Source organism: Sminthopsis crassicaudata, chromosome 5 (genome assembly GCF_048593235.1).
Source record: "Sminthopsis crassicaudata isolate SCR6 chromosome 5, ASM4859323v1, whole genome shotgun sequence".
Lineage (NCBI taxonomy): Eukaryota > Metazoa > Chordata > Mammalia > Dasyuromorphia > Dasyuridae > Sminthopsis > Sminthopsis crassicaudata.
The window spans coordinates 271,205,865-271,231,828 of NC_133621.1; the positions used below are offsets into that span (position 1 = coordinate 271,205,865).

The 25,964-nt window shown below is 38.9% G+C and overlaps 1 protein-coding gene and 1 long non-coding RNA gene across 2 annotated transcripts in view; one reads left to right on the forward strand and one right to left on the reverse strand.

The window, feature by feature from the left end:
* Positions 1-25,964, reverse strand: part of LOC141543990 (uncharacterized) — a 74,709-nt gene that overhangs the window by 2,170 nt on the left and 46,575 nt on the right. The window contains exons 12-13 of the mRNA XM_074269639.1: positions 15,220-15,375; positions 13,631-13,707 (exon numbers count right to left, since the gene is read on the reverse strand). Coding sequence (XP_074125740.1) covers positions 13,631-13,707; positions 15,220-15,375 — 233 coding nt within the window. The remainder of the gene's footprint in view (positions 1-13,630; positions 13,708-15,219; positions 15,376-25,964) is intronic.
* Positions 1,329-8,679, forward strand: LOC141544650 (uncharacterized). Its single transcript, XR_012482733.1, has 2 exons — positions 1,329-1,916; positions 6,860-8,679. It is a non-coding gene; the product is annotated as an uncharacterized LOC141544650 (long non-coding RNA).

A 25,964-nucleotide genomic window follows, 5' to 3' on the forward strand; every position in this document is an offset into this window, starting at 1 on the left:
CAAAGTTTAAAACTCAATCCTATAATTTATAACTAGTGGGATAAATAGAGAAATAGTATATTAATGCCCTATGAAAACTGATTTTAGATGATTAGCATAATTGTGTTTCATTTTCTTTTGAAATGCAAAAATGTAATGACTTTAGTAAAATCAATAAAGATGAAGTATCAGATTACCATAAAAGTATTATTTGTATCAGGTACCTTTGTTAGAAATTTCCCAAATTTAGCTTATGTTTTCAGTATTTTAAGAAAATAAAAAATGCCCATAGAAAGGAAAAGTCTTTAAAATATCCAATATTACAAGGATTTGCAAAAAAGAGAATCTGAGTTCATTATGTTCCTTTTAGGTCTGTATCCTAATTGTCTTTAGGCTTGTCCTTGTTCTTTTGGTTACCTAGTCTAATATTCCAATTTGTATGTCTGATTTAGACAGTTTCTTGTTTACATGGCAAATACTTTGAAAATTGATGGAGCAATTTAGATAATCAAAATAAAAAGTATAAAAAAGACTTTCTGGATATTTTCCTTAATGCAGTTTTCAATACATGTTGTACAAATACCAAGCATTTGAAGTGAAAAATCAGTTTCACAGGATGAATGTAGAGTGACAGAAGGTGAATCTACCTGTTTTTGTGGTGATATTTTTTCTTTCTCCAAAGTCAGGGATTTTGTTTGCATTATTTCCAACTCAATTGTCAATCTTTGTGTATGTTGGTTTAATTCTGCATCCAGGTAGTTTTTAGACATTTTGTCCCTATATGGAAGGAAGTGTTTCAAACATCTTGGCTCATCTATAGAGTTACTGTCATTGTGATGACTATTCTTGAATAAGGTTTCTTTATGTTTGGTTTTTCTCCTTACATTTTCTTGCAGTCATTTCAGGCTTTTTTCCTGGATGATTAATTTTATATCACCAGAGTGAGTAAAATGCCTTCCTGGAGCACTTGATTGCAGGAAACCTCCTGAATGTGGTCCCAAATTCCCGATACTTCTTGGCAGACTTACAACCATTTCTGTATCAAATGATGTATCTTCCTTCATTTTATTTATAGATATTTTGGAACCGGCTCTTTTTCTATTTTTCGCAACATAAGCAATATCCTCTTCATTTACTTTGCAAGTATGTTCCATTTCTGGCTCATTGTCATTCTTACATTGTAGGGTGCTATTTTGTGAGCACTGAAGAATATTTTCTTGGAAATTCATCTCTAAATTGCATGAAAGAGCATATGGCCGATCTTGTTCCGTTTGCCCTGAAAATGTCTGAAGAACTTTTACCCTTAGAGGGCCTTTACGTTTTACCTTTTCCACAAAATCAATTTGTCAGGAACCTTCCCCAACCTTTCCCCTTGCTCTTCCCCCCTCTTGAACAAACCCAGGTCACCACGGCCCTGAGGCTGATGATTTCTGAGGAATGTCAAGACCACAGTTCCCAGAACTGATATGGAATAGACAAAACTACGTTATTCCACCCCGTCCTTGGGCCCCTAACCGTCTCATAATCTGCACCTGGTAAATGTTACAAAAATATTTGACTCATCTATCATGCTACCCAATCCTTATGCATACATGGCATTGCGGTTTTCTGCCTATAAATTCTGTAACTGTAAGCTAATAAACGAGACATGCTTGACCATTGTTTTGAGTAGCCTCCCCTCTCTCTCTCTCTAGATCCTGTTCCCGGGCTGTCTTAGCCCCCGCAGGCTTTTGCCTTAATCTCGGTCTATGTCCTTTCTTTTTTGACCCACGTTGAAGACCTGCTGGACAGGTCAAACTGGCGCCCAACGTGAAGGCTCAAAAATAGGGACTTTGACCCGACAGAACGCTCCCCCCACCCGTCCGGACCCCCAGAGACGATTTCGCTCCCCCAGGCTGCTGGCGTTACGGAGCTCCGTGAAACGAAAGTAAAAAGAGGTAAGTGTTCGCGTCTGTCGATATCATGGGATCTAAGTTGAGTAAGGAAGAAAATTTTGTTAGAGAGCTTAAAGAAAATTTTAAAGAGAGAGGTATTAAAGTTAAAAAGAAGGAACTTATAAATTTTTTTATCTATATTGATAAAGTTTGCCCCTGGTTTATAATAAACGGTCCTGACATTCATCCAGGAAAATGGCAAAAGGTAGGACAAGACCTAAACGAACTCATTAAAAAAGAAATCCAGGGAGGAGAAAGCGTCCCCCAGAAGGTTTTAACCCTTTGGAAATTAATTAATGACATTGTAGAAGATTCAAACAATAGTGGCAAAATTAGACAATTACTTATAGAAGCAGAGTCTTGCCTGCGTCCTTTGTCTCATGCCGTGTCACATAGCTCTATTCCACCAGAATCTGTCCCTAAAAAGGCTCCCTCTGTGATTATTGAAATGCCCCCCTACCAACCTAAATCCATATATCCGCCCATCTCATCATCCCCCCTGCCCCCTTTGGAGGGTTCCCTCCTGGCCTTTCCTGTTTTTCCCTATAAACAAAACCAGCCAAGAAATAGAAAAGACAGTGAGAGTCTCACTGAAGAGGAAGTCGCTGCTTATGATCCCTGTGGGGTGCATGTCTCACAACATCCTTCGGCCCCTCCTATCCTTAAGAATTCCCTTTCTCACCCCTTTGTTACTCCAGATCTTAGTCTAGTCCAGGAGGATATTACCAAACGCATGTCTGCCTTGCGGAAAACCTTAGATTTACAGAAACAATATCTTGAAATGACAAAGGAATTTTCGGCTTTACAAGCCTCCCTTCAAACCTCCCCCTTGCTCAATCTTGAAAATCTGGCCCCGCCTTCCCAGACTTTAGCCAAACACAACTCTAGCCCTAAAAAGGATCCTAGGAATAACCCTACAAAAGTTAAACAACGTAGCTCCTTTAATTTTCCCGTCATTACTAGAAAGAAAAAAGCCACTCATGGCGCCGATGCGGCGCAAGAGGGGAGTGAGGAGGAAGAAGCAGACAATACTGATGAAGGGACAGATGAAGACGAAAATGAGGAAAAAATAGAAGAAAATGAGGGAGGGACGGATTCTGAGGAAGAAACAGACTTTGTCAAACCCCGATTTAAAAATTTGAAAGATCTTCTTTCAGCTGTTAAAAATTATGGCCCTAATGCTCCCTTTACCTTGTCGGCCTTAGAAGCTGCTAAAAGAGGTGGTCTACTGACCCCTACCGAATGGGTGAAAGTTGCTCAATCGGTATTGACTAAAGGACAGTTCATAAACTGGCAATCTGAATTTGACCACCAGTGTAGGATCATAGAGAAAAGAAACCTTAAAACCAAAAATAAAGATTGGACTTATGAGAAATTAACAGGCAGAGGACCATACGCCCTAGAGAAAAAACAGAAAAAATTTCCTACAGGACTCTTAGAACAAATTGATCACGCTGCCCATAAGGCATGGCGGGCCCTCCCTGTTACTGGCTCTCCTTTTATGCCCTTAAACAGAATCAGCCAGAAAAAGGATGAGGAATATTCTGAATTCATAAGCAGACTTCTAGAGACTGCCGAACGTACTTTAGGGAATGCTGCGGCTGATGACCCTATTATAAAAAGATTAGCTTATGAAAATGCCAATAGTTCATGCCGCGCTGTCCTTAATGGCCAGTGGCAGGATAAATCCCTTAATGAGATGATCAAACTCTGCAGAGATGTTCAGGACACTACTATGAGCAAACTAGAAAAAATGTCTCAAGCAGTATTGGCCCTGCAAGATCCCATGAAAAACATGTCAGAGGCAGTACTCACTATAGGGGCAGCAGTTAATACAGGACAGACTGTTGGGCACCAGAAAACTTGCTTTAAATGTGGCTTGGAAGGACATTTTGCCCGACAATGCCCCTCTAACTTTCAGGGATTTCCTGGCAATACGGCTCAAAATAGACGAGCGCTGCCAGCCTCTGTGTGCCCTAGATGTAAAAAAGGCTATCACTGGGGCAACACTTGCAAATCCACACATGATATTGAAGGAAGACCTCTGCCTCCTCTGCCTCCCCTTCCGGGAAACGGCAGACGGGGCCCCCCCCGGGCCCCTCAAGGACCTGTTCACACAGCCACGGGGCCCCAATTCCTCCCCAGCTCCACAGGGCAACCCCAGGGAGCGCAGGGGTGGACTTGTGTACCTCCACCACCACAGTATTAAAACCTGAGGACGGCCCAAAAGCCTTGCCTACTGGCTCTTTTGGACCTCCGCCACCTGGGTCTTTTTTCCTCATTATAGGCCGTGCCTCATGTACCCTTCAAGGGATAATTATTCACCCCACCTTGGTTGACAATGACTATGAGGGAGAAATTAAGGTCATCGCTTCTTCCCCCCACCGCACTATTACAATTCCCCCGAAACAACGTTTGGCTCAAGCACTGCCACTCCCTTTAGACACTAGCTTCCCAGCTTTCAAAAATAAGAGAGGAATATCTAACCCTGGGTCATCTGACATATATTGGGTACAGTCCTTATCACAAGAGAGGCCCACCTTAAAACTAAAACTACAAGGCAAATCCTTTACGGGACTAATTGACTCAGGGGCTGATGCCACAATCATTTCTGCCTCCCAATGGCCCAACTCTTGGCCCCTGCAACCATCTCTCACACATCTCCAAGGCATAGGACAGACTCAGGAGACTATGGAATCTACACAAATGCTGATATGGGAGGATGCAGAAGGAAACAAGGGCATAGTACGCCCCTTTATAGTTCCTAACCTCCCCATCAACCTTTGGGGTAGAGATATTTTATCTCAAATGGGCATTATCATGTGTAGCCCCAATTCTATTGTCACGGAGCAAATGTTGAGACAAGGATTCCTTCCCAAGCAAGGACTAGGAAAGAATAATCATGGAATTCGGGAACCTATACAGCTGCAACCCCAATCAGATAGTCTAGTTTCAGCCCTCCAAAAGAGAGGCCTGCAAGTTTCACCAGAAAAAGTCCAAACTACCCTCCCCCAACTTTTCCTTGGGTTTGAGCTACATTTTTCTCAAGTAATAACCCAGAAAGCCCAGATACGTACCGCCCATCTTAAGACATTAAATGATTTCCAAAAACTTCTAGGGGATATTAATTGGCTACGTCCCTATCTGAAATTAACTACAGGGGATCTTAAACCCCTCTTTGACATTCTAAAAGGAGACTCGGACCCTTCCTCACCACGCTCCATAACAAAGGAAGGTGAGACTGCCTTACAGAAAGTCAATCAGGCAATATCCACTCAAAAGATTGGATACTATGACCCTGCAAAAAAACTCTGGCTTCTCATTTTTTCCACAACCTTTTCTCCCACCGGTTTGCTATGGCAAGGAATGCCCCTGTTCTGGATCCATAGCTCAGCAACTCCTAATAAAATACTTGCCACTTATCCCATACTTGTATCAGAGATTCTACAAGAAGGAAGGACCCTCTCCATAAAAATTTTTGGGAAAGATCCCGACCATATTGTCTGCCCATACACCAGCACAGAACTGACACAACTCCAACAAAGGAGTGACGCTTGGGCTATTGCCACTATTTCTTATCAAGGGACATTGAACAACCAATACCCTCCAGATAAACTTATTAAGTTCCTTACAGAAAATTCAGTTACCTTTCCACGTATAACCAAGACTAGCCCTATAAAAAAGGCTCATCTAATATTTACTGACGGCTCTTCATCAGGGACAGCTGCAGTCACAATAGACTCAAAACTCACTTCCTTTCACACGCCTTATGCATCTGCTCAACTTGTAGAACTAGCCGCTATACTCTGGGTATTCAGGAATATCCCCGGTCCCATGAACATTTATACTGATAGTGCATACATTGCCAATTCTGTTCCACTGCTTGAAACTGTTCCTTATATCAAGCCCTCTACTAATGCTTCCCCTATGTTTGCTCAATTACAAAATCTGATTCAGGAAAGAAGTCACCCCTTCTTTATTTGCCACATCCGTGCACACACTGACCTTCCTGGTCCCCTGACAGAAGGAAATACGAAAGTAGATCTAGCCACCAAACAAGCTCTCTTAGCTACAAGTGAATTAGCCTCTCCTGTTGACCTAGCCACTGAGGCACACAAGATGCACCACTTAAATGCTCACACCCTACGACTCCTATATAAGATCACAAAAGATCAAGCAAGACAGATAGTTAAACAATGCCCTGGCTGTTTAGTACACTTACCTGAACCACATTTAGGAATCAATCCACGGGGACTGATACCTGGAGAGCTTTGGCAAATGGATGTCACCCATCTTCCATCGCTTGGTAAATTAAAATACATCCATGTGTCCATTGACACTTTCAGTGGGTTCCTTTGCGCCTCCCTTCAAACTGGAGAAGCCACTAAGCATGTTATCAGCCATGTTGTGGCCACCCTGGCTATGGCACCAAAGCCTAAAATTTTTAAAACAGATAACGGCCCTGGATACACCAGCTCCTCATTCAAACAGTTCTGTGCACACATGGGTATTAAACATATCACTGGCATCCCTTATAACCCCCAAGGACAGGGTATAGTGGAAAGAGCACATCAGACTCTAAAGAGAATGATTAATAAACTACAATCAGGCCCTGAATTACTGTACTCACGAGCTGGCAACCAGAAGACCGTCCTTAATCATGCGCTTTTTGTGCTCAACTTCCTAACGTTGGATGATAATGGGAAGTCAGCAGCAGACCGTCTCTGGCACCCCTCTACATCTGATACTTATGCTCAGGTCAAATGGAGAGATCCACTCACCAACAAGTGGTATGGTCCTGACCCTGTTCTAATTTGGGGAAAAGGACACGCATGTGTTTATGACTCCCAGGCCCAGAATGCCAGATGGCTCCCTGAGCGCCTGGTCAAACCCTTTCAACCACCCAGGGGAAAACCCTGAGAAAAGCCCCTTCTGCTTTCTTACAGGTACAGATAGGCCAAGGAGCCTGAGAAGCTTTATTCCCTGACCCCGGACCACCATCCCAACACTCGGCAGCTCCAGAGGCCCAACGCAGGGGTAATGTATTTTTCTCTCCTTCTTATTGCAGCTGTTGTCATCATAATAGCGCTTATTCTCCTTATTAGCTTCTGCTGCTGTTGTCCAAACACATCAATTCCCTGCCCTGCTTAGTATATTAGTTTACCGCTATGCAACTCATTTTTTTTATCCTCCTTCTAGTGACCCCCTCAGCACTACCCTCTCCCTACCAACTACTCAACTATACTTGGGTAGTGCAAAATTCCTGGGGAGACGTGGTATGGAGTACCTCAAAAATCTCCACCTCTGATTGGTGGCCCACTCTATACCCGGACCTTTGTAAATTGCTGCTTTTACTCCGATAAATTAGGCCTTGTAGAAAATAGCTTACAGAAGGTTAGAGATAGCCTAGAAAAAAGAAAGAAAGAGAGGGAACAACAAGAATCCTGGTACCAAAATTGGTTTTCTACCTCTCCTTGGCTTTCCACCCTTCTCCCTAGCCTTCTCGGGCCTATTATAGGTCTCCTTCTACTCATCTCTTTTGGCCCCTGGGCCTTTAATAAACTAACATCTTTTGTAAAAACCCAAGTAGATACAGCAATTAGCAGGAAGAATCACATATACTACCATCGCATACAAGACCAAGAAGAAGGCAAAGCTGAAAACATCGAACCCCTGCATTTTAATGACCACCTCTTGAAGAAATCCAGACTTCGGCGGGCAGCAGAAAGAATTCGAAAACTTTGTCTCTGTTTTCAAAAAACCTGACAATTGTTCACCCTACTATAACTATAATTGTTCACCCTACTATAACTCCCTTATACATGCACAGTTTGCTTTGTAACACCATTTCATATCCCTTCTCCAGAGACATATTGTATCTCTCTGATATTAGGACCTTGTGTTATGCTATCAATTGTATTCCTAAGAATTGTAATTCATGAATTGATACTGCGGGTGCATTGGCACTCGAAACTACTTTTTAATATTCTAAGAGTACTTCATGTATTGCTTTGAGATGATTCTTTGTTTTTGGTTAAGCCTGATGCTTTTAAGAAATCACCCTCCCCTTACCCCTCTTTCCCTGTACCCCTCATGGATCCTGACAATCTGTTCCTTGCCATTTTTATGAAAAACTTTGACCTCTGCAATATGTAACCCGGGTATCTTTGGGAAAGGTTTAAAAATGAGCCACGGCTATAAGACCATTGTGATGCCATGACGGGCAACCTTGAGTGATCGATCTATCCATCTGAGACAGGGGTTGGCGTGGCAATCCCACGGATGGTATGGACAATCCCAATGACCTAAGACAGCGTCCAATGGCCAGCTACCTCCAGGCTGTACTGCGTGAGTGTTAAGACACCTGCACCAGCCATTACACTCCCGGTATTGCTGGAAATGGGTCACGAGGCCTGAGTGCCTCATTATTAAAGAAAAATGGGGGACATGTCAGGAACCTTCCCCAACCTTTCCCCTTGCTCTTCCCCCCTCTTGAACAAACCCAGGTCACCACGGCCCTGAGGCTGATGATTTCTGAGGAATGTCAAGACCACAGTTCCCAGAACTGATATGGAATAGACAAAACTACGTTATTCCACCCCGTCCTTGGGCCCCTAACCGTCTCATAATCTGCACCTGGTAAATGTTACAAAAATATTTGACTCATCTATCATGCTACCCAATCCTTATGCATACATGGCATTGCGGTTTTCTGCCTATAAATTCTGTAACTGTAAGCTAATAAACGAGACATGCTTGACCATTGTTTTGAGTAGCCTCCCCTCTCTCTCTCTCTAGATCCTGTTCCCGGGCTGTCTTAGCCCCCGCAGGCTTTTGCCTTAATCTCGGTCTATGTCCTTTCTTTTTTGACCCACGTTGAAGACCTGCTGGACAGGTCATCAATTAAGTTATTGTTTTTGAATTCCTTTTCCTCCTCAATCCATGTTTTTTGACAACTTTCTTTTGAAGTCGTTTCACTATCAGATTTCCTATTGGATTCTGGTCCTTCAGACCTTATTTCCTTCTTCAAAAATGGAGCACAAAGAGACTGAACTTGTTTTTTAGGTACTGTTTCTTCTGGTATGCAGGTTGTTTCTAAAGTAACTTTATCCTTGGATAATGAAATAAGACAAAGATCAATTTAAAAATAGACAAACCATAGTTAAACTTAATCGTTAGTCCCAAATCGTTGTGTTTCAAATTTCAAAAATATTTAAATTTACCCTAAAAATGAAATTGGAAAGTAAATTTTATCCAAGATATTATCCAAGATATTATATCCAAGGTATTAGGTAAATTATTATGTTTGTGCCATACTATAATTCCTATCAAAATAAAGGAAAATTTCCTATTTCATATCAATCTTTTTTCCTGCTCTAAAAGGACAATTTTTTTTTCCAAAAAAGGTATTTTATTTTTCATTGGTAATTTTACATGATCAAAATTATAATACAGATATGTTTCAAATCTAAAAAACAAGTAAAATATAAAGTTGGGATGGGACAAAAAATTAAACTCATTACTCTTTTAATTCATAAGATTCTTTACTACTTTTATATGTTTCTCTAGTGCTCACTTTTACATTTCTTTAAATCAAAGATCAAAATAAGTGTAAAAATAGCAACTCTAAATTACGACTTAAGTTGGAGAGAAAAATAAATGTGATTTAAAACAACTGTATTTTCTTTTTTTTTAAATTTTTTATTATATATATTTTATAATATTATCCCTTGTATTTATTTTTCCAAATTATCCCCCCTTCCCTCTACTCCCTCCCCCTGATGACAGGCAATCCCATACATTTTTACATATGTTACAATATAACCTAGATACAATAAATTCCATTTTCTTGTTGCACAATAAGCATTAGATTCCGAAGGTACATGTAACCTGGGCAGACAGACATTAGTGCTAACAATTTACATTCACTTCCCAGTATTCCTTCTCTGGGTGTAGTTATTTCTGTCCATCATTGATAACTGGAAGTAAGTTGGATCTTCTTTATGTTGAAGATTTCCACTTCCTTCAGAATACATCCTCATACAATATTGTTGTTGAAGTGTATAGTGATCTTCTGGTTCTGCTCATTTCACTCAGCATTAGTTCATGTAAGTCTCTCGAAGCCTCTCTGTATTCCTGCTGCTGGTCATTTCTTACAGAGCAATAATATTCCATAATCTTCATATACCACAATTTACCCAACCATTCTCCAACTGATGGACCTCCATTCATCTTCCAGTTTCTAGCTACAACAAAAAGAGCTGCCACAAACATTTTGGCACATACATGTCCCTTTCAGCTCTTTAGTATTTCTTTGGGATATAAGCCCAGTAGTAGTACTGCTGGGTCAAAGGGTATGCACAGTAAAATAACTGTATTTTCAAAAAATAGACCTGCATAGATTGTCCCTTTCTGAGTTTGGTTCCAGTCCAAAGTCTCTATACAAATCAGAGAATAGGAATGGGCAAGAGAAGGCCGATGATTTTTGTATATAATTCAGAAAAAGAAATAAGAAATTATTCCGATATATATCTTAAGCACATCAACAGAATTATTGGGTACCAATAGAGTAGGAAGTGATGACTTTAAAATAGTTAAGGAAGACCTGATTCCCTGATCCAGTACAATTTTTCAAATGTTCAGATGAGTTGGGATTATAGTTCCATAATTACATGGAACAAACCACAATTATGATGCATACCTATAGGTATTTTGGAATAAATTATATTTTAAAAATTGTTTACATGACAGAGTCATATTCTATCATTTAATTTTTTTATGGTTGTTCAGTTATCTCTGACTTTTTATGACTCTATTTGAGGTTTTCCTTGCAAAGAGACGTGAATATTTTGCATTTTGTCTTCCAGCTCACTTTACTCATAAGGAAACTAGGGCAAAAAAAGGTTTAAGTAACTTCTTCGCGGTTATATAATTAACAATTATTTGAAATCATATTTGAACCCATGAAGATGAATCTTCATGACTCCAGGCCTGCAACTCTATCCACTATGCCTCTTAGCTGTTTATACCAAAATAACCTACTTTAAATTACCTTGAATATCATTTCCCCAAAATTGGACATTTTAAGCCATGATTTAAATGAGATGGCAACACTTTATTTGCCTGATTTTCACTATATTCTAAATATACAGATCTATCAAGAAAATGAATGCATTACATGTGGACAGGAATCTCATCCACAATAACCCTAACAAGTTGACAGTGAACTTCTAACTACAGACATTCATTATTAGGGTCCATAAAGCCTTCTAAAGCAGTTGTGTTCTTTATTGCTCTTTTCATGATAGAATTCTCTTTATTCTCTTTAATGAAGACAGAGGAAAGAATAGAATCTTTTCATGTCAAAGTAAGGGCTCAATTCAATTCACTGACTTGTTGATGAGTAGGGTACTATTTGGGAAATATTCAGATTGAAGTTCTATAATCAGTTAATGAGGATAAGTTATATGGTATATAATTTTTGATTGTTAAGATATCACATTGGAATGGTCATTTCCATTCTTGTTTCTTGGGCAGAGATATTCACCCAAATGATCAAAATGTGTCGGCCAGAAAGAAATAGGACTGAAGGCCCAGGTTGTGAACTGGAAACTAGTTGTGGAAAGATGCTGTGGGAAGGTAAGGCTGTATGACCTGATTTGTGTTTCCAGCCTCTCTTGTCCCTTGATTGTGCAGGTTGTGCCAACTAAGTGAACATGATCAAAAGACTCGCGATCAGATTCTATCTTACAGAAAGCATCTGAAACATGGGCTTTAGGACTCTTTTAATTTCTGTTAAGGAAGACATTACAGGGAGACTAGAGCATGAGGTATCATGAGACCATCTCGATTGAGATCAAGCTATGCAGTTAGAATTAGCACCATAAGCCCCTCCAGCTAATTAGCACATTGAACTGAAGAATCTCACCTGAAATCTTTGAGTAATTACAGTTTACCAGGGAGTTGCTGTGGGCTTAGGAAAGCTGAATGGTATTGACTCCTGGGAAATACTGGCCCCAGTTATATTTCCCATATTTCCCATAAAAGGATGTAAGGGGGGATAATGAAGAATTGATGTGTTCATTGAAAGAAGTTATACTAGACCCTCCTAAGTTTCCTCTTCAATAAAATTGTCATCACTGCAGAGAATAGAAGACTAGGTTCCAGGAATGTTAAAACCCAGCGTGCCTGGATTTCAACAAGTATTTGAAAACATTTCTCACAAGATCTTTGTTGACTAGGACAAAAATGTGAATTGTAATAAAGAAACATTTAGCCTTTTTCATTGGGCAGATCTAAAGAATACTCATCCCCCTGGAAAGCAACAGATAGCTTCATCCTCAATATTTACTCTGTTCAACATTTTACATTGATAATCAGGATGAAGTGATAGATCAAATACTTATTAGTTGATTGTAAATGGCATGGGATTAGTAAAGGCTACAGATGAAATAAATCACAGAACTGATATTACAATGGATCTTTACAGATTAAAACAAAATCTTTACAATTACAAGAAGAAACATTTCAAAGGGGATAAATTTAAGATACTGGAATAAGACTTTTAAACATCAGCTGCATATGTACACACTGGGGTAAAACAATTTTCCATAGAAATTCTCAGAGAAAGACATAGAATTATTCGCTAATGGGCCATAAGTTTAATGATGAGGTTATCAAAAGGGCTAATGTGATCTTTGCAGCAAAAGTAAGAGAATATTCTTCATGAGACATAACAGGCCTTGATTCTGTCTTCATAATTCCACATTATTATGCTTAGATAGGATAAGGGAAAGTGTAGTCCAGAGGAAGTACAAGAGATCTCAGAAGTCAGCCATGCCATATCACAGGAAGGTCTGCTCAACAAGTGGGGCTGTCTAGTTTATCGAAAATATGATTTAAATGATTCCAGGATAAAAATCACCAAAATATTAGCAATTAGAATGCAGGTCTTGATTACTTCAACTCGATTCTTAAAGTCAGAACCATTAGCCCTTGTTGCACAATATAGAAAGGCAAATTATTGATCAATAGAAGAAAACATCCCACACTATTAGAGCTGTTCAAATATACAGTGGGCTGCTTTATTTGGGTAGTAATTTTTCAGTCACAGAAAGCGATCAACTACTTTTGGGGGATACTATAGACAGGATTGGTTATTTAGGACTAAGATAAAGTACAATAACTTCGATTATTAATACTAAGATATTATTATTATAGCATTTTAATGCCATGCATTAACATTTTTGAGCAATAATAGAATTTAGTATAGTTTTCTAAAATGACATACATTTCTAGATATTGACATTCTGGATTCTTTCCTTGCCATCAGTGACAATAAATTTTAGCTTGTGTATAAGAAAGAAATCAGGACTAAGATGCTCTTTCACACGCATCCAGATCTATGATAATTCTGTTACCACAATTATTTTGTTGAATAAGGCAAAAACAATGAAATAATCAAATCATTTAAATTAGCTTCTTTGTCATTTAAGAAATGTACAAAATGCACTATTTTGGGACTGTTCCTTCACACTGTTATTACATAGCTAGGATTGGAGTTTTCATATTAGTCCCTATAATTCCAAAGAAAATCTTTTCAATAAGACATAAATACATTTAAAATTACACTAACTTTTGAAAATATGCTTCTAGAAAAATTAATATGAAAGGCACTTTTACTAAAATAAAATATCAAAAATATCACTTTTCCATACCTGTTTCTGGTCACTATTACTGAAATCTTCCTGTCCTCCATTGGATAGTCCTTTAAGTTTCAATTCTCCTTTAACATCTAAAGTAATATTTAATTGAAATTTTATTTTATTTAGAATTACTTTTCTTCTATGAATGAAATTCTCCCACCCCCTCCCCATTAACAGTAATGCTAGTTATGACAGATATAATTTTGTCTATTTCAATCTATATTGAGATAAGACATAAAATATAAAAAAATTCAATCTTATTAATTACGAATGGATCTGATTATTTTGCAATTTCAATCTACTGCAGGATTTGAAGTTTCTTGTGAGATGCTGTTTCCCATGAGCAAAGCATAGGAAGCTGTAAAGATTGATTTACATATTTACTTTAGCAAAAATTGTTGCCATTGAAATATAAACTGGAAGAAATTTATGTGTGTATGATCAATTTATTAGTTAGGCTAGAAGTAAAAAACAAATAGAATCAATGGATTTTCTCAATAACCAAAGGACATGAGGCTGGCCTTACTAACCTTAACTGAGTTTACAAGAACTTAACTGAGTAAGTAGGAGAGAACAAAAAATGGAGTCAGGAAGGTGAAGAAAAAAATGAGATAAGTTAGAGAATGGACAACATGACCAACTGGAAACTGTGAAGGAGGGATTAGCAAGAAAGCTTTCCTTCCCATTAGGGACTAAGAAATGTTCATTTTTTGAGATTGCAGAATTGCTTTGGGTTATGAAGATCACAGACCATATGCATCCTTCAAAAGTCATAGATTTACATACACAAAAAAAGAAATATAATTAACTGGATTTCTAAAGTTAATTCATGATAGCACTTTTTGACATAAGTTCAGAGACAAAACCTCAAGACATAATCAGAAAGAGGACAAAATCAAAAAGACAGAACCAAAATGATATTTAACAAAACTGAGAGAAACAAATATAAATGGTAACTGTAAAATCACTGGCAGGACTATCTCATGCAAAAATGGAAATAAAGTAAATGACACCTAATTCTTCCAGTAAGTCTAGAAGCTACTCTGATTAAATCAAGGAAACATAAAACAAGACACATTCCAGGAGTTAATTTGAAATTCATTTTAAGAATTAGTTAACCTAGAAACAGTTTGAATATGACAAAATGGAGAGTGATTCAGTAGTGAAAAGATGAACTTAACAAAAGTTTCAGAAAATTGTATGTGTCAAGGATGCTAGTGATAATAAGTTACAATGACAGAAAAAAAGGAAACAATCATTTATATATAGATTTTATATGGGAATATTCATACCTCAAGATTTTAAACTTTGAAAAAAAAGAGGTAGGAATTAATAATTAAATACAAAGACCATTAAGGCACAATAAAGATACAAATCTAATCTAGTCTCTTTCAGCTTTTGTGGAAATTGCTACACTGATTAAAGGAGAAAATCAGAACATCTTGTAGATTCTGGTCTACTGAGAAGATTAAACACTGACAATCAATTTTGTTATTGCATGATTTTACTATTTATGTTGCTTACTTATTCTAAGAGGATTGGCATGTAACAAATTAAGCAAATAATCTATTTTTAGTAAATCCAGAATATTAAGCCTCTACCTTTCTTTCTTTGTTTGACTTCCACATTTTGTTCAGCAGATTTACATGGCTTCTTAAGGACACCTTTATCAACTCTTCTTTGTTTGACTTCCACATTTTGTTCAACGGATTTACATGGCTTCTTAAGGACACCTTTATCAACTCTTTTGACGCTTCCTAGATTAACATGGGAAGAAATAAATTGCTTAAATAGTCCCATTTCAGAAAAAGAAATAGAACAAGCTATTAATCAACTCCCCAGGAAAAAATCCCCAGGACCAGATGGATTTACATGTGATTTCTACCAAACATTTAAAGAACAATTAGCCCCAATGCTATATAAACTATTTGAAAAAATAGGGAATGAAGGAGTCCTACCAAACTCCTTTTATGACACAGACATGGTACTGATACCAAACCAGGTCGATCGAAAACTGAGAAAGAAAATTATAGACCAATTTCCTTAATGAATATTGATGCTAAAATCTTAAATAAGATATTAGCAAAAAGACTTCAGAAAATCATCCCCAGGATAATACACTATGATCAGGTAGGATTCATACCAGGAATGCAGGGCTGGTTTAATATTAGGAAAACTATGAGTATAATTGACCATATTAATAATCAACTTAATAAGAACCATATGATCATCTCAATAGATGCAGAAAAAGCATTTGACAAAATCCAACATCCATTCCTACTAAAAACTCTTGAGAGTATAGGAATAAATGGATTATTCCTTAGAATAATCAGGAGCATATATTTAAGACCGTCAGTAAACATAATATGCAATAGAAATAAACTGCAACCTGTCCAAGTAAGATCAGGAGTGAAACAAGGTTGCCCAAAATCACCGTTACTATTCAATATAGTACTAGAAACACTAGCCTCGGCAATAAGAGCCGAGAAAGATTCAAGAAATTAGAGTAGGAAATGAGGAAATCAAACTATCACTCTTTGCAGATGACATGATGGTATACTTAGAGAACCCCAAAGACTCTGCTAAAAAGCTATTAGAAATAATTCAGAATTTTAGCAAAGTGGCAAGATACAAAATAAATCCACATAAATCCTCAGCATTCTTATATATCACCAACAAAATGCAACAGCAAGAGATACAAAGAGAAATTCCATTCCAAACAAATGTTGAGAGTATAAAGTATTTGGGAATCCATCTACCAAAGAATAGTCAGGAATTATATGAGAAAAATTAAAAAACACTTGCCACAAAAATAAAGTCAGATTTAAATAATTGGAAAGACATTCAGTGCTCTTGGATAGGCCGAGCGAATATAATAAAGATGACAATACTCCCCAAACTAATCTATTTATTTAGTGCTATACCGATCAGACTCCCAAGAAACTATTTTAATAACCTAGAAAAAATAATTACAAAATTCATATGGAAGAATAAAAGGTCGAGAATTGCAAGGGAACTAATGAAAAAAAAAGTCAGAGGAAGGTGGTCTAAGTGTACCTGATCTAAAGCTATACTATATAGCAGCAGTCACCAAAACCATTTGGTACTGGCTAAGAAATAGAACGGTAGATCAGTGGAACAGATTAGATACAAAGGACAAAAAAGGGTACATCTACAGCAATCTAATCTTTGACAAACCCAAAGATACCAACCTTAGGGACAAAAATTCATTATTCGGAAGAAACTGTTGGGAAAACTGGAAATTAGTATGGCAGAAATTAGATATGGACCCACACTTAACACCATATACCAAGATAAGATCAAAATGGGTCCATGATTTAGGCATAAAGAATGAGATCATAAATAGATTAGAGGAACAGAGGATAATCTACCTCTCAGACTTGTGGAGGAGGAAGGAATTTATGACCAAAGGAGAATTAGAGATCATTATTGATCACAAAATAGAAGATTTTGATTACATCAAACTAAAAAGTTTCTGTACAAACAATACTAATGCAAACAAGATTAGAAGGGAAGTGTTAGGATTACTAAGTGAGAACTGAGGTTTTCTGGACAATTACAAGGTGAGAACTCAGGTTGACTTGATAGAGGGGGCAAGCTCATTGGCTGGGGTGGTTCTTCCCAGAAGCCCTTGCATTATCCCACGCCCATTCTCTGGGAGAATAAAAGAGAGGACTCCCAGAGACAAGAAGAAGACTCTGAATTGCATCAGGCTTGACGGGGCTCTCTGCAGGAAGGGAAGTCACTTCTTTGGACAAGAGTTAACAGCAACTGCCTGGAGACAACGGTTCATTACAGGAAGAAGAATCTGTCTGAGAGATTTGAGTAGACACAGCAGTTCTCTTCCCAGAGAGTAATCCGGCAGCTTCTAGAGACGACAGCTCGTTACAATTGGCGTCCACACGTGGGGCAAGGACATTTGCTTATCCTGACAAGAGGAGCTAGACCAGACCTTCGCAATTTAGCGCCCGAACAGGGACAGACACGGTCCTGATTCCAGTGGAAAAGCTTCTGATCTAGATCTCAGTCTCTCTGACCCAGAACCGTGAGTAACGAGGAAACTTTGTTAAAGATTAAGTGAGCGTGCTAATAGATAAATAAGGAACTTAACTTGTTAAGGGCTAAACCAGGAATCTCTTATAGCTGAAATGGGGCACATGTTAGCTAAATTCAATCCCTGGACCTCAGCCGACTCATCCCCAGCCCCAGAAGTAACCTCAGCTCCACCCCCATTCAGGAGTGGTACTATAGAGAGTATAATCAAGATAATTGAGGAGCAGAGTTTACTTGTAACCTGGGTACAGATTGCTAAACTCTTGGCTGCATTAAGATGCACATCCCCTTGGTTCTTAGAGGAAGAAAAGATAGATGTAGATAAATGGAAGCTAGTGGGATATGAAATGAAAGAATTTCAAGCAAAAAATGGGCCTCGTTCAATTTCTGCAGAAGTATTTTATATCTACAAATAGTTCAATTAGCCTTAAACTATCAAGCAAGTTGTAGGAGAAGGAAAAGTTCTAAAAATGAACAGAGGAGGAAGTGTGAGGAAAAAAAGGAAAGATCAAGATCTTTCCCTAGAGCAAGAGGATTTAAATGAGGAATTATGGTATGATTCTCTTGAAGAAGCTTCAACCCTGCCTAGAGAACAGATTATTGACAGGCCCACATCAACCCCACCTTCAGAGATGGAGGAAGAAAGAGGGGAAGAGGCAGAAACACAAACAGAATTGCCTGTGAAGAAGCCTAAGCCTATGACAAGATTAGAAAAAGCATTGGTTAAAGCTAAGAGAGAAGGACAGGATATAAGTGATTTTATACATGCATATCCTGTGATTGAAAATACTGACTCTGTAGGTAAAAAAAGGAGAAGATATGCACCTTTAGATTTGAATACAATTAAGGATTTGAAAAAAGGTTGTACACTTTATGGGGCTACATCAGCTTATGTCAAAATGTTACTAGATGGTTTGTCTTATGAAGTCCTAACCCCGAATGATTGGAAATCCATAGCAAGGACATGTCTGGAACCTGGAGAAAATTTATTATGGCTTGCGGAATTTCATGAATTATGTAAAATTCAAGTCAGATGCAATTTGGAAATAGGAGTTAACACACAATTCACTTTTGAGCACTTAGCTGGTGAAGGTCAATATGGAGAGAATTCGGAACAGATTAATTATACCATGACAATATATGAACAAATTGCTAAGGCTGCAATAAAAGCTTGGGGTGTCCTCCCTGGACAGAAAGATCGTGGAGAGGCTTTCACTAAAATACAGCAAGGTCCCAATGAACCTTTTGCAGATTTTGTGGGACGTTTGCAAACTGCTGTCAAAAGAACTATTGGAGAAAATTCAGCTACAGAAATAATGACCAGACATCTGGCTAAGGAAAATGCCAATGAGATTTGCAAAAGAATTATATGGGGATTAGACAAAGATACTCCTTTAGAGGAGATCATAAGACGCTGTGCTACAGTGGGAACAAATGCTTTTTACACCCGGACAATGATGAATGTGGAAAGACAGGGTCCCTCCTGGCAAGGGCCTTCTAGAGAAACTCGGCGATGTTTTCAATGTGGAAAAATTGGGCATCTAAGAGCTCAGTGTAGATATGGAGATACAGTGAGAAGACAGGGTGAGAGAAGACCTAAAACTCCATGTCCAAAATGTCACAAGGGCCTCCACTGGGCCTCCGAATGTAGATTGACACAGGGAAATGACAGGTGGGGCCCAGCTTCAGCCCCCCAAGTGGGGCATGATGGCAGCCGAGGTTACATCCAGAGAATTTTAAGACACGATCAATCAGCCAAAAGGCAATCAGATGGAAGAAAGGGATTGAAATTAGGAAAAATAGAGTTGTGTGCAGTAGAGACTACTGAGATACTCCCTGGAGAAGTGAAATCTGTTCCTGTTGAGCCTATGGATCCTTTGCCTCCAGGCACAGTAGGCTTGACCATTTCACCTTCTGAGAGTGCCTACAAAACAGTGTCCATCCATACACTGATGTGGGAGACTGGAGAATGTGTATCTAATATCCCAGTCACTAGCACAGGCAGACAACGTGTGATTTATCAACCAGGAGAAGTAGTAGCATCAGGCTTATTGTTACGGACCCCTAATAAGCAACCTAGTGATAGTCGCCTAGATTTTGACTCCAATGAACAAAATCCAGGAATATATTGGACAGCAGCTGTGACAGCTGACCGACCTATGCTTACTATTTATATAAACGGAATACCATTTGAAGGATTGGTAGACACGGGTGCAGATCATACAGTTATTAGAGGTGCCAATTGGCCCGGTCACTGGCCAAAGATTAAAGCAGACACCTATATGTCTGGGGTGGGAGGATCAATAGCAGCAGAAGTTAGTGCTAGGCCTTTGAGATGGGTATTTGAAGGAGAAACAGGAGCTTTTACTCCTTTTGTGGTTGAAAAAATCCCCATCAATCTGTGGGGAAGAGACATTTTACAGCAGATAGGATTACAAATAAGCACTTCGGCTTTTTAGGCAGGGCTGCTGTTGAAGGCCTACCTGCACTTTCACCAGTTCCTATTCAGTGGAAGACTGATTCACCAGTGTGGGTAGAACAGTGGCCCTTAAGAAGTGATAAAATTCAGGCCTTATTAGACATAGTGCAAGAACAACTTGACCAAGGACACTTGCGGCCTTCTCTAAGTCCTTGGAATTCCCCAGTATTTGTGGTGAAAAAGAAATCTGGAAAATGGAGGATGATAACTGATCTAAGAAGAGTAAATGAACAGATGGAAACTATGGGAACTCTTCAGCCTGGACTTCCATCTCCTACTCAGTTGCCAAGAGAATGGCCTCTATGGGTTATAGACATTAAGGATTGTTTCTATTCTATTCCTCTAGATAAGGAGGATATGAAAAGATTTGCTTTTTCAGTGCCTAGTGTTAATTTGGCTGAGCCTTATAAAAGATATGAATGGACAGTTTTGCCACAGGGAATGAAAAACAGCCCTACTATGTGCCAAATGTATGTTGCAGCTGCTCTTGCTCCAGTAAGAAAAGCCTTTCCAAAAGTAATATTGTTACATTATATGGATGATATTTTGGGATGTGCACCTGAGGAACAAATGTTAGAGGCATGTCTACAAAGGACCATGGAAACATTAAAGTACTACAAACTGCATATAGCTACAGAAAAAATTCAAAGACATGCTCCTTTTCAATATTTAGGATATGAAGTATATCCTAAGACACTCACAGTACAAAAGCTTTCTTTAAGAACAGAGAAGTTGAACACCTTAAATGACTTTCAAAAATTAATAGGAGATATCCAATGGATGCGTCCAGTGTTAGGCTTAACTACCAATCAACTACAACCTCTCTATGACATTTTAAGGGGAGACAGTGCTTTAAATTCACCACGCCAGCTTACAAAAGAAGCACAAAAGGCTTTGAGAGAAGTTGAACTGGCTTTATCCAATGTGGTTGAAAGAGTCACTCAAAAACCCTTGGAAATATCAGTTTTTGCTACAAAAGAGGCACCCACAGCAGTCCTTCATCAAGGAGACAGAGTGATTGAGTGGGTGAACCTCCCAGCACAACCAGAACAAAGCCTTACACCTTACCCAGTGCTTGTGGCTAGGATTTTATTAAAGGCTATTAAGAGAGTAACACAATTATCTGGGATAAGTCCTGAAAAAATATACACATTCTATACTAACGCACAGATTAATGTATGCTGTGAGAACATCCCAGAATGGCAAATTTTATTGGCCACCGCTCCAAATTTTGCACATGGATCTCCATTAAAGATTACCCGGCTACTACATAATTGGCGATGGAATTTTGAAGAAAAGGTTTCTAAGGTTCCTCTTAAAGGACCAACAATCTTTACAGATGCCTCCAAAGAAAATATTTGTGCCATATACTCTCATGATTTAACCATAAAGAGAGTAATCAGGACTCCTTTTCAATCCACTCAACAGAATGAATTATTTGCTATCATGCTAGCTCTCACTTATTACCCAGGAGACGTAAATATAATTACTGATTCAGCCTATTCAGTAGGTGTAGTACAAAGAATTGCCACAGCCCAAATAAAATTTGCAGCCTCCAATATTTATCAGCTCTTTAAGGAACTTCAAGAGCAAGTGAGAAAACATCCAGGCAAGATTTATATTTTGCATGTCCACTCACATAGTGGACTCCCAGGTCCTATTTTTGATGGAAATTCAAAGGCAGATAGCCTTCTAACCATGTTAGCCAGTAGTCCTTTATTTCAGGAAGCACAAGAATCTCATTCTAAATATCATCAGGCTGCTCGAGCTTTACATTTACAATTTGGAATCACAAGAGAGGAAGCTAGGAGCATAGTAAAAAGCTGTACAGCTTGTCTTCCTTTCCACGCTCCTACACTCCCTCCAGGGAAGAATCCTCGTGGTTTGAGACCCAATGAAATCTGGCAAATGGATGTGACCCATTATAAATCTTTTGGTCGTCTATCTTTTATTCATGTCGTGGTAGACACCTTTTCAGGATTCACATTTGCAATGCCAGCAGCAAAAGAGACAGCCCGAATGGTCACTGAATTCCTTATACAGGCTTTTGCAATTATGGGTGTGCCACAAGCAATAAAAACAGACAATGGACCTGCATATACGTCCAAACATTTTACACACTTTTGTGCACAGTATAAGATTTTACATACCACGGGCATACCCTTTAATCCTCAAGGGCAGGCAATAGTAGAGAGAAGAAACAGAGATATTAAGACACTCCTCCAAAAACAAAAGAAAGGGGGAGCCACAGGTAGCCCTAGGGAACTTCTAAATTTAGTTCTCTATACCATTAATTTTCTAATTTTTGACAAAGATGCACTGGCTCCAGCAGACAGGTTTTATAACCCACCAGAAGGGCAGTGTCCAGTGAGAGCATCTCCACTGTCCTTAGATAATCGCCAGGTGATGTGGAGAGATCCAGAAAGTGGTGAATGGAAGGGACCAGATAGGTTAACTGCCTGGGGGAGAGGGTTTGCTTGTATTTCTTCAGCAGGAGAAGGAATCAGATGGGTGCCAACGAGTCATATTCGCCTTGTCCATCAGAGAGAGACAGAAAAAGAGAAAGGCCTCAAAATAAAGGAGAAGATCTAAGAAACATCTGACACTGAAAGAGCATGGATAATAAGAAGACTGTTAAAGAACTTTAAAAACCAGCAGTAATCATTGGACTTCCTCACACAAGATGAGACTAATGGACAATGGACTTATGGACATTTATAAATTTTCAATTTATTATTATGTTATATACTTCTAGCATGTGTTACGTTACTATGTTACTATGTGCTTATGTAATTTATGTAATTATCTGTAATACTTCCCATATTGATGGATTTATGTTTCAAGGTCATGACTGTCCTATGTTCTGAATCAAAAGAAAGGGGGAGATGTTAGGATTACTAAGTGAGAACTGAGGTTTTCTGGACAATTACAAGGTGAGAACTCAGGTTGACTTGATAGAGGGGGCAAGCTCATTGGCTGGGGTGGTTCTTCCCAGAAGCCCTTGCATTATCCCACGCCCATTCTCTGGGAGAATAAAAGAGAGGACTCCCAGAGACAAGAAGAAGACTCTGAATTGCATCAGGCTTGACGGGGCTCTCTGCAGGAAGGGAAGTCACTTCTTTGGACAAGAGTTAACAGCAACTGCCTGGAGACAACGGTTCATTACAGGAAGAAGAATCTGTCTGAGAGATTTGAGTAGACACAGCAGTTCTCTTCCCAGAGAGTAATCCGGCAGCTTCTAGAGACGACAGCTCGTTACAGGGAAGTAACAAATTGGGAAAATAAATTTAAAAGGAAAGGTTCTGACAAAGGTCTCATTTCCAAAATATATAGAGAACTGACCCTGATTTATAGGAAACCAAACCATTCTCCAATTGATAAATGGTCAAGGGATATGAACAGACAATTCTCAGAGGAAGAAATTGAAACTATATCCACTCATATGAAAGAGTGTTCCAAATCACTACTCATCAAAGAAATGCAAATTAAGACAACTCTGAGATACCACTACACACCTGTCAGATTGGCTAAGATGACAGGAACAAATAATGATGAATGTTGGAGGGGATGTGGGAAAACTGGGACACTGATACATTGTTTTTGGAGTTGTGAAAGAATCCAGCCATTCTGGAGAGCAATTTGGAACTATGCTCAAAAAGTTGTCAAACTGTGCATACCCTTTGACCCAGCATTGCTGTTATTGGGATTATATCCCAAAGAAATACTAAAGAGTGGAAAGGGACCTGTATGTGCCAAAATGATTGTGGCAGCTCTTTTTGTTGTTGCTAGAAACTGGAAGTTGAATGGATGTCCATCAATTGGAGAATGGTTGGGTAAATTGTGGTATATGAAGGTTATGGAATATTATTGCTCTGTAAGAAATGACCAGCAGGAGGAATGCAGAGAGGCTTGGAGAGACTTAAATCAACTGTTGCTGAGTGAAATGAGCAGAACCAGAAGATCACTATACACTTCAACAACAATACTGTATGAGGATGTATTTTGATGGAAGTGGAAATCTTCAACATAAAGAAGAGCCAACTCACTTCCAGTTGATCAATGATGGACAGAAATAACTATACCCAGAGAAGGAACACTGGGAAGTGAATGTAAATTGTTAGCACTACTGTCTATGTACCCAGGTTAATTATACCTTCAGAAGCTAATAATTAATGTGCAACAAGAAAATGGTATTTACACACATATATTTTATCTAGGTTATATTGTAACACATGTAAAATGTATGGGATTACTTGCCATCGGGGGGGAGGGAGTGGAGGGAAGGAGGGGATAAGTTGGAAAAATGAATAAAAAAAAAAAAAAAAACGCTGAACTGATAAAAACCACAAGGAGTAGAAGCACAACTTATCAGCTGAAGAGAATCAGGAATTTCACCAGAAAAGGTCGGTTCCAAGTGGAGGAAGAAAAAAGGCCAGCACAGACAGGGTTGGACTTGGTCCTAGCATACTGTGCTGATCAGGCTGGGGAGAACTCAGGAATCAGAGAAGCCACTGAGATAGAGGAATCTGACACAGGCTGTTAATTCTTCTCTGCTTATAAAACAGCAGTTCAGAAGAGAAATCGAGCCACTTTAAAACATAAAGCCAGATTCTAGAACCACCCCAATCCAGAAGTGACCTAAAAGATCTAGGCACTGCTGTGCAGCAGCCTTCTGCTGCCTGGGGCTTTTCCTTGGGGTAGTTAAGATCCTGAAAAGCTGGGACACACCCTGAGGCAGCCTCTAATCCACATAGTGCTGGGCTCAGCCTGAGGCAGTGGAATTCTAGTGGCAGAGGAATTCCCAGAGAAGTGGAACCTTTGAAATAGGGACCCCGGTTTCCGGACAGACACTTCCGGTCTGAGCACAGGGGCTTTTCATGTTAGCTGCTGATATCCATACCCCAAGGGAGCCTTAAACCTCAGGACAGTCAGTAGGCCACACTGCAGGGTCCTTCACTGAGCAATCCTCACAAGGCAGTAGTGCTAATCACCTCTGAGGCATTTCTGGGGGGGGGAGGGGAACTGTCTCCCAGAGCTCTCTCTTAGGCAAGTCACAGGGTTATTGCATTCTACCTCCCATCTGGGAGGAAGCTGGTAAATAAATAAATAAACTTCTTACCCCAAGGGCAGACCCCAACAGATTTTTAACAATGAGTACAAGCTGAAGAGAAGGAATGACACCTTCTACACAGAGAAAGAGCAGAAATATTCTAATATTCTACAACTTGAGTAGTACATTGTATAGTGGATAGAGGACCAGTTTGAACTTAGGCAGCTGTTCTATATATATATATATATATATATATATATATATATATATATATATATATACTACTGTTCTATGCTATTGAACAGTAGTCAATGCACATTACTAAAAATTTATTTCTTATGGATTTCCTAAATTGATGAAATCAGGAGATCTGTCAAAACCATGATTCACTTTTTCTTACAGCACAATTGTCTGATGTACCATAAGCTTGTAGCTGATTTGGAATGTTTATTCCAGTCTATCTTGCACATAGAAAATCAATGAAAAAATGGACTCAAGTTTAGAGAGCAAAAGAGTAACCTTTATCAGGTATTTGCAAGTTCCCTTCAGACACTAACCTTAAACTCTAACCCTTTCGGCATCAATTTAAACCGAATCCCTAATTGGGTTTCTTAAAAAAATTTGAAACTTCCTTTTCTCAGTGAGTCTTTGTCCTTATTTTCTAATTCAGTCATTTCTACCAGTAGCTGCTATTCCAGATTAATTCCAAAAGCTTTCCTTTTCTCTTGTCAGCTCCTCAAAGA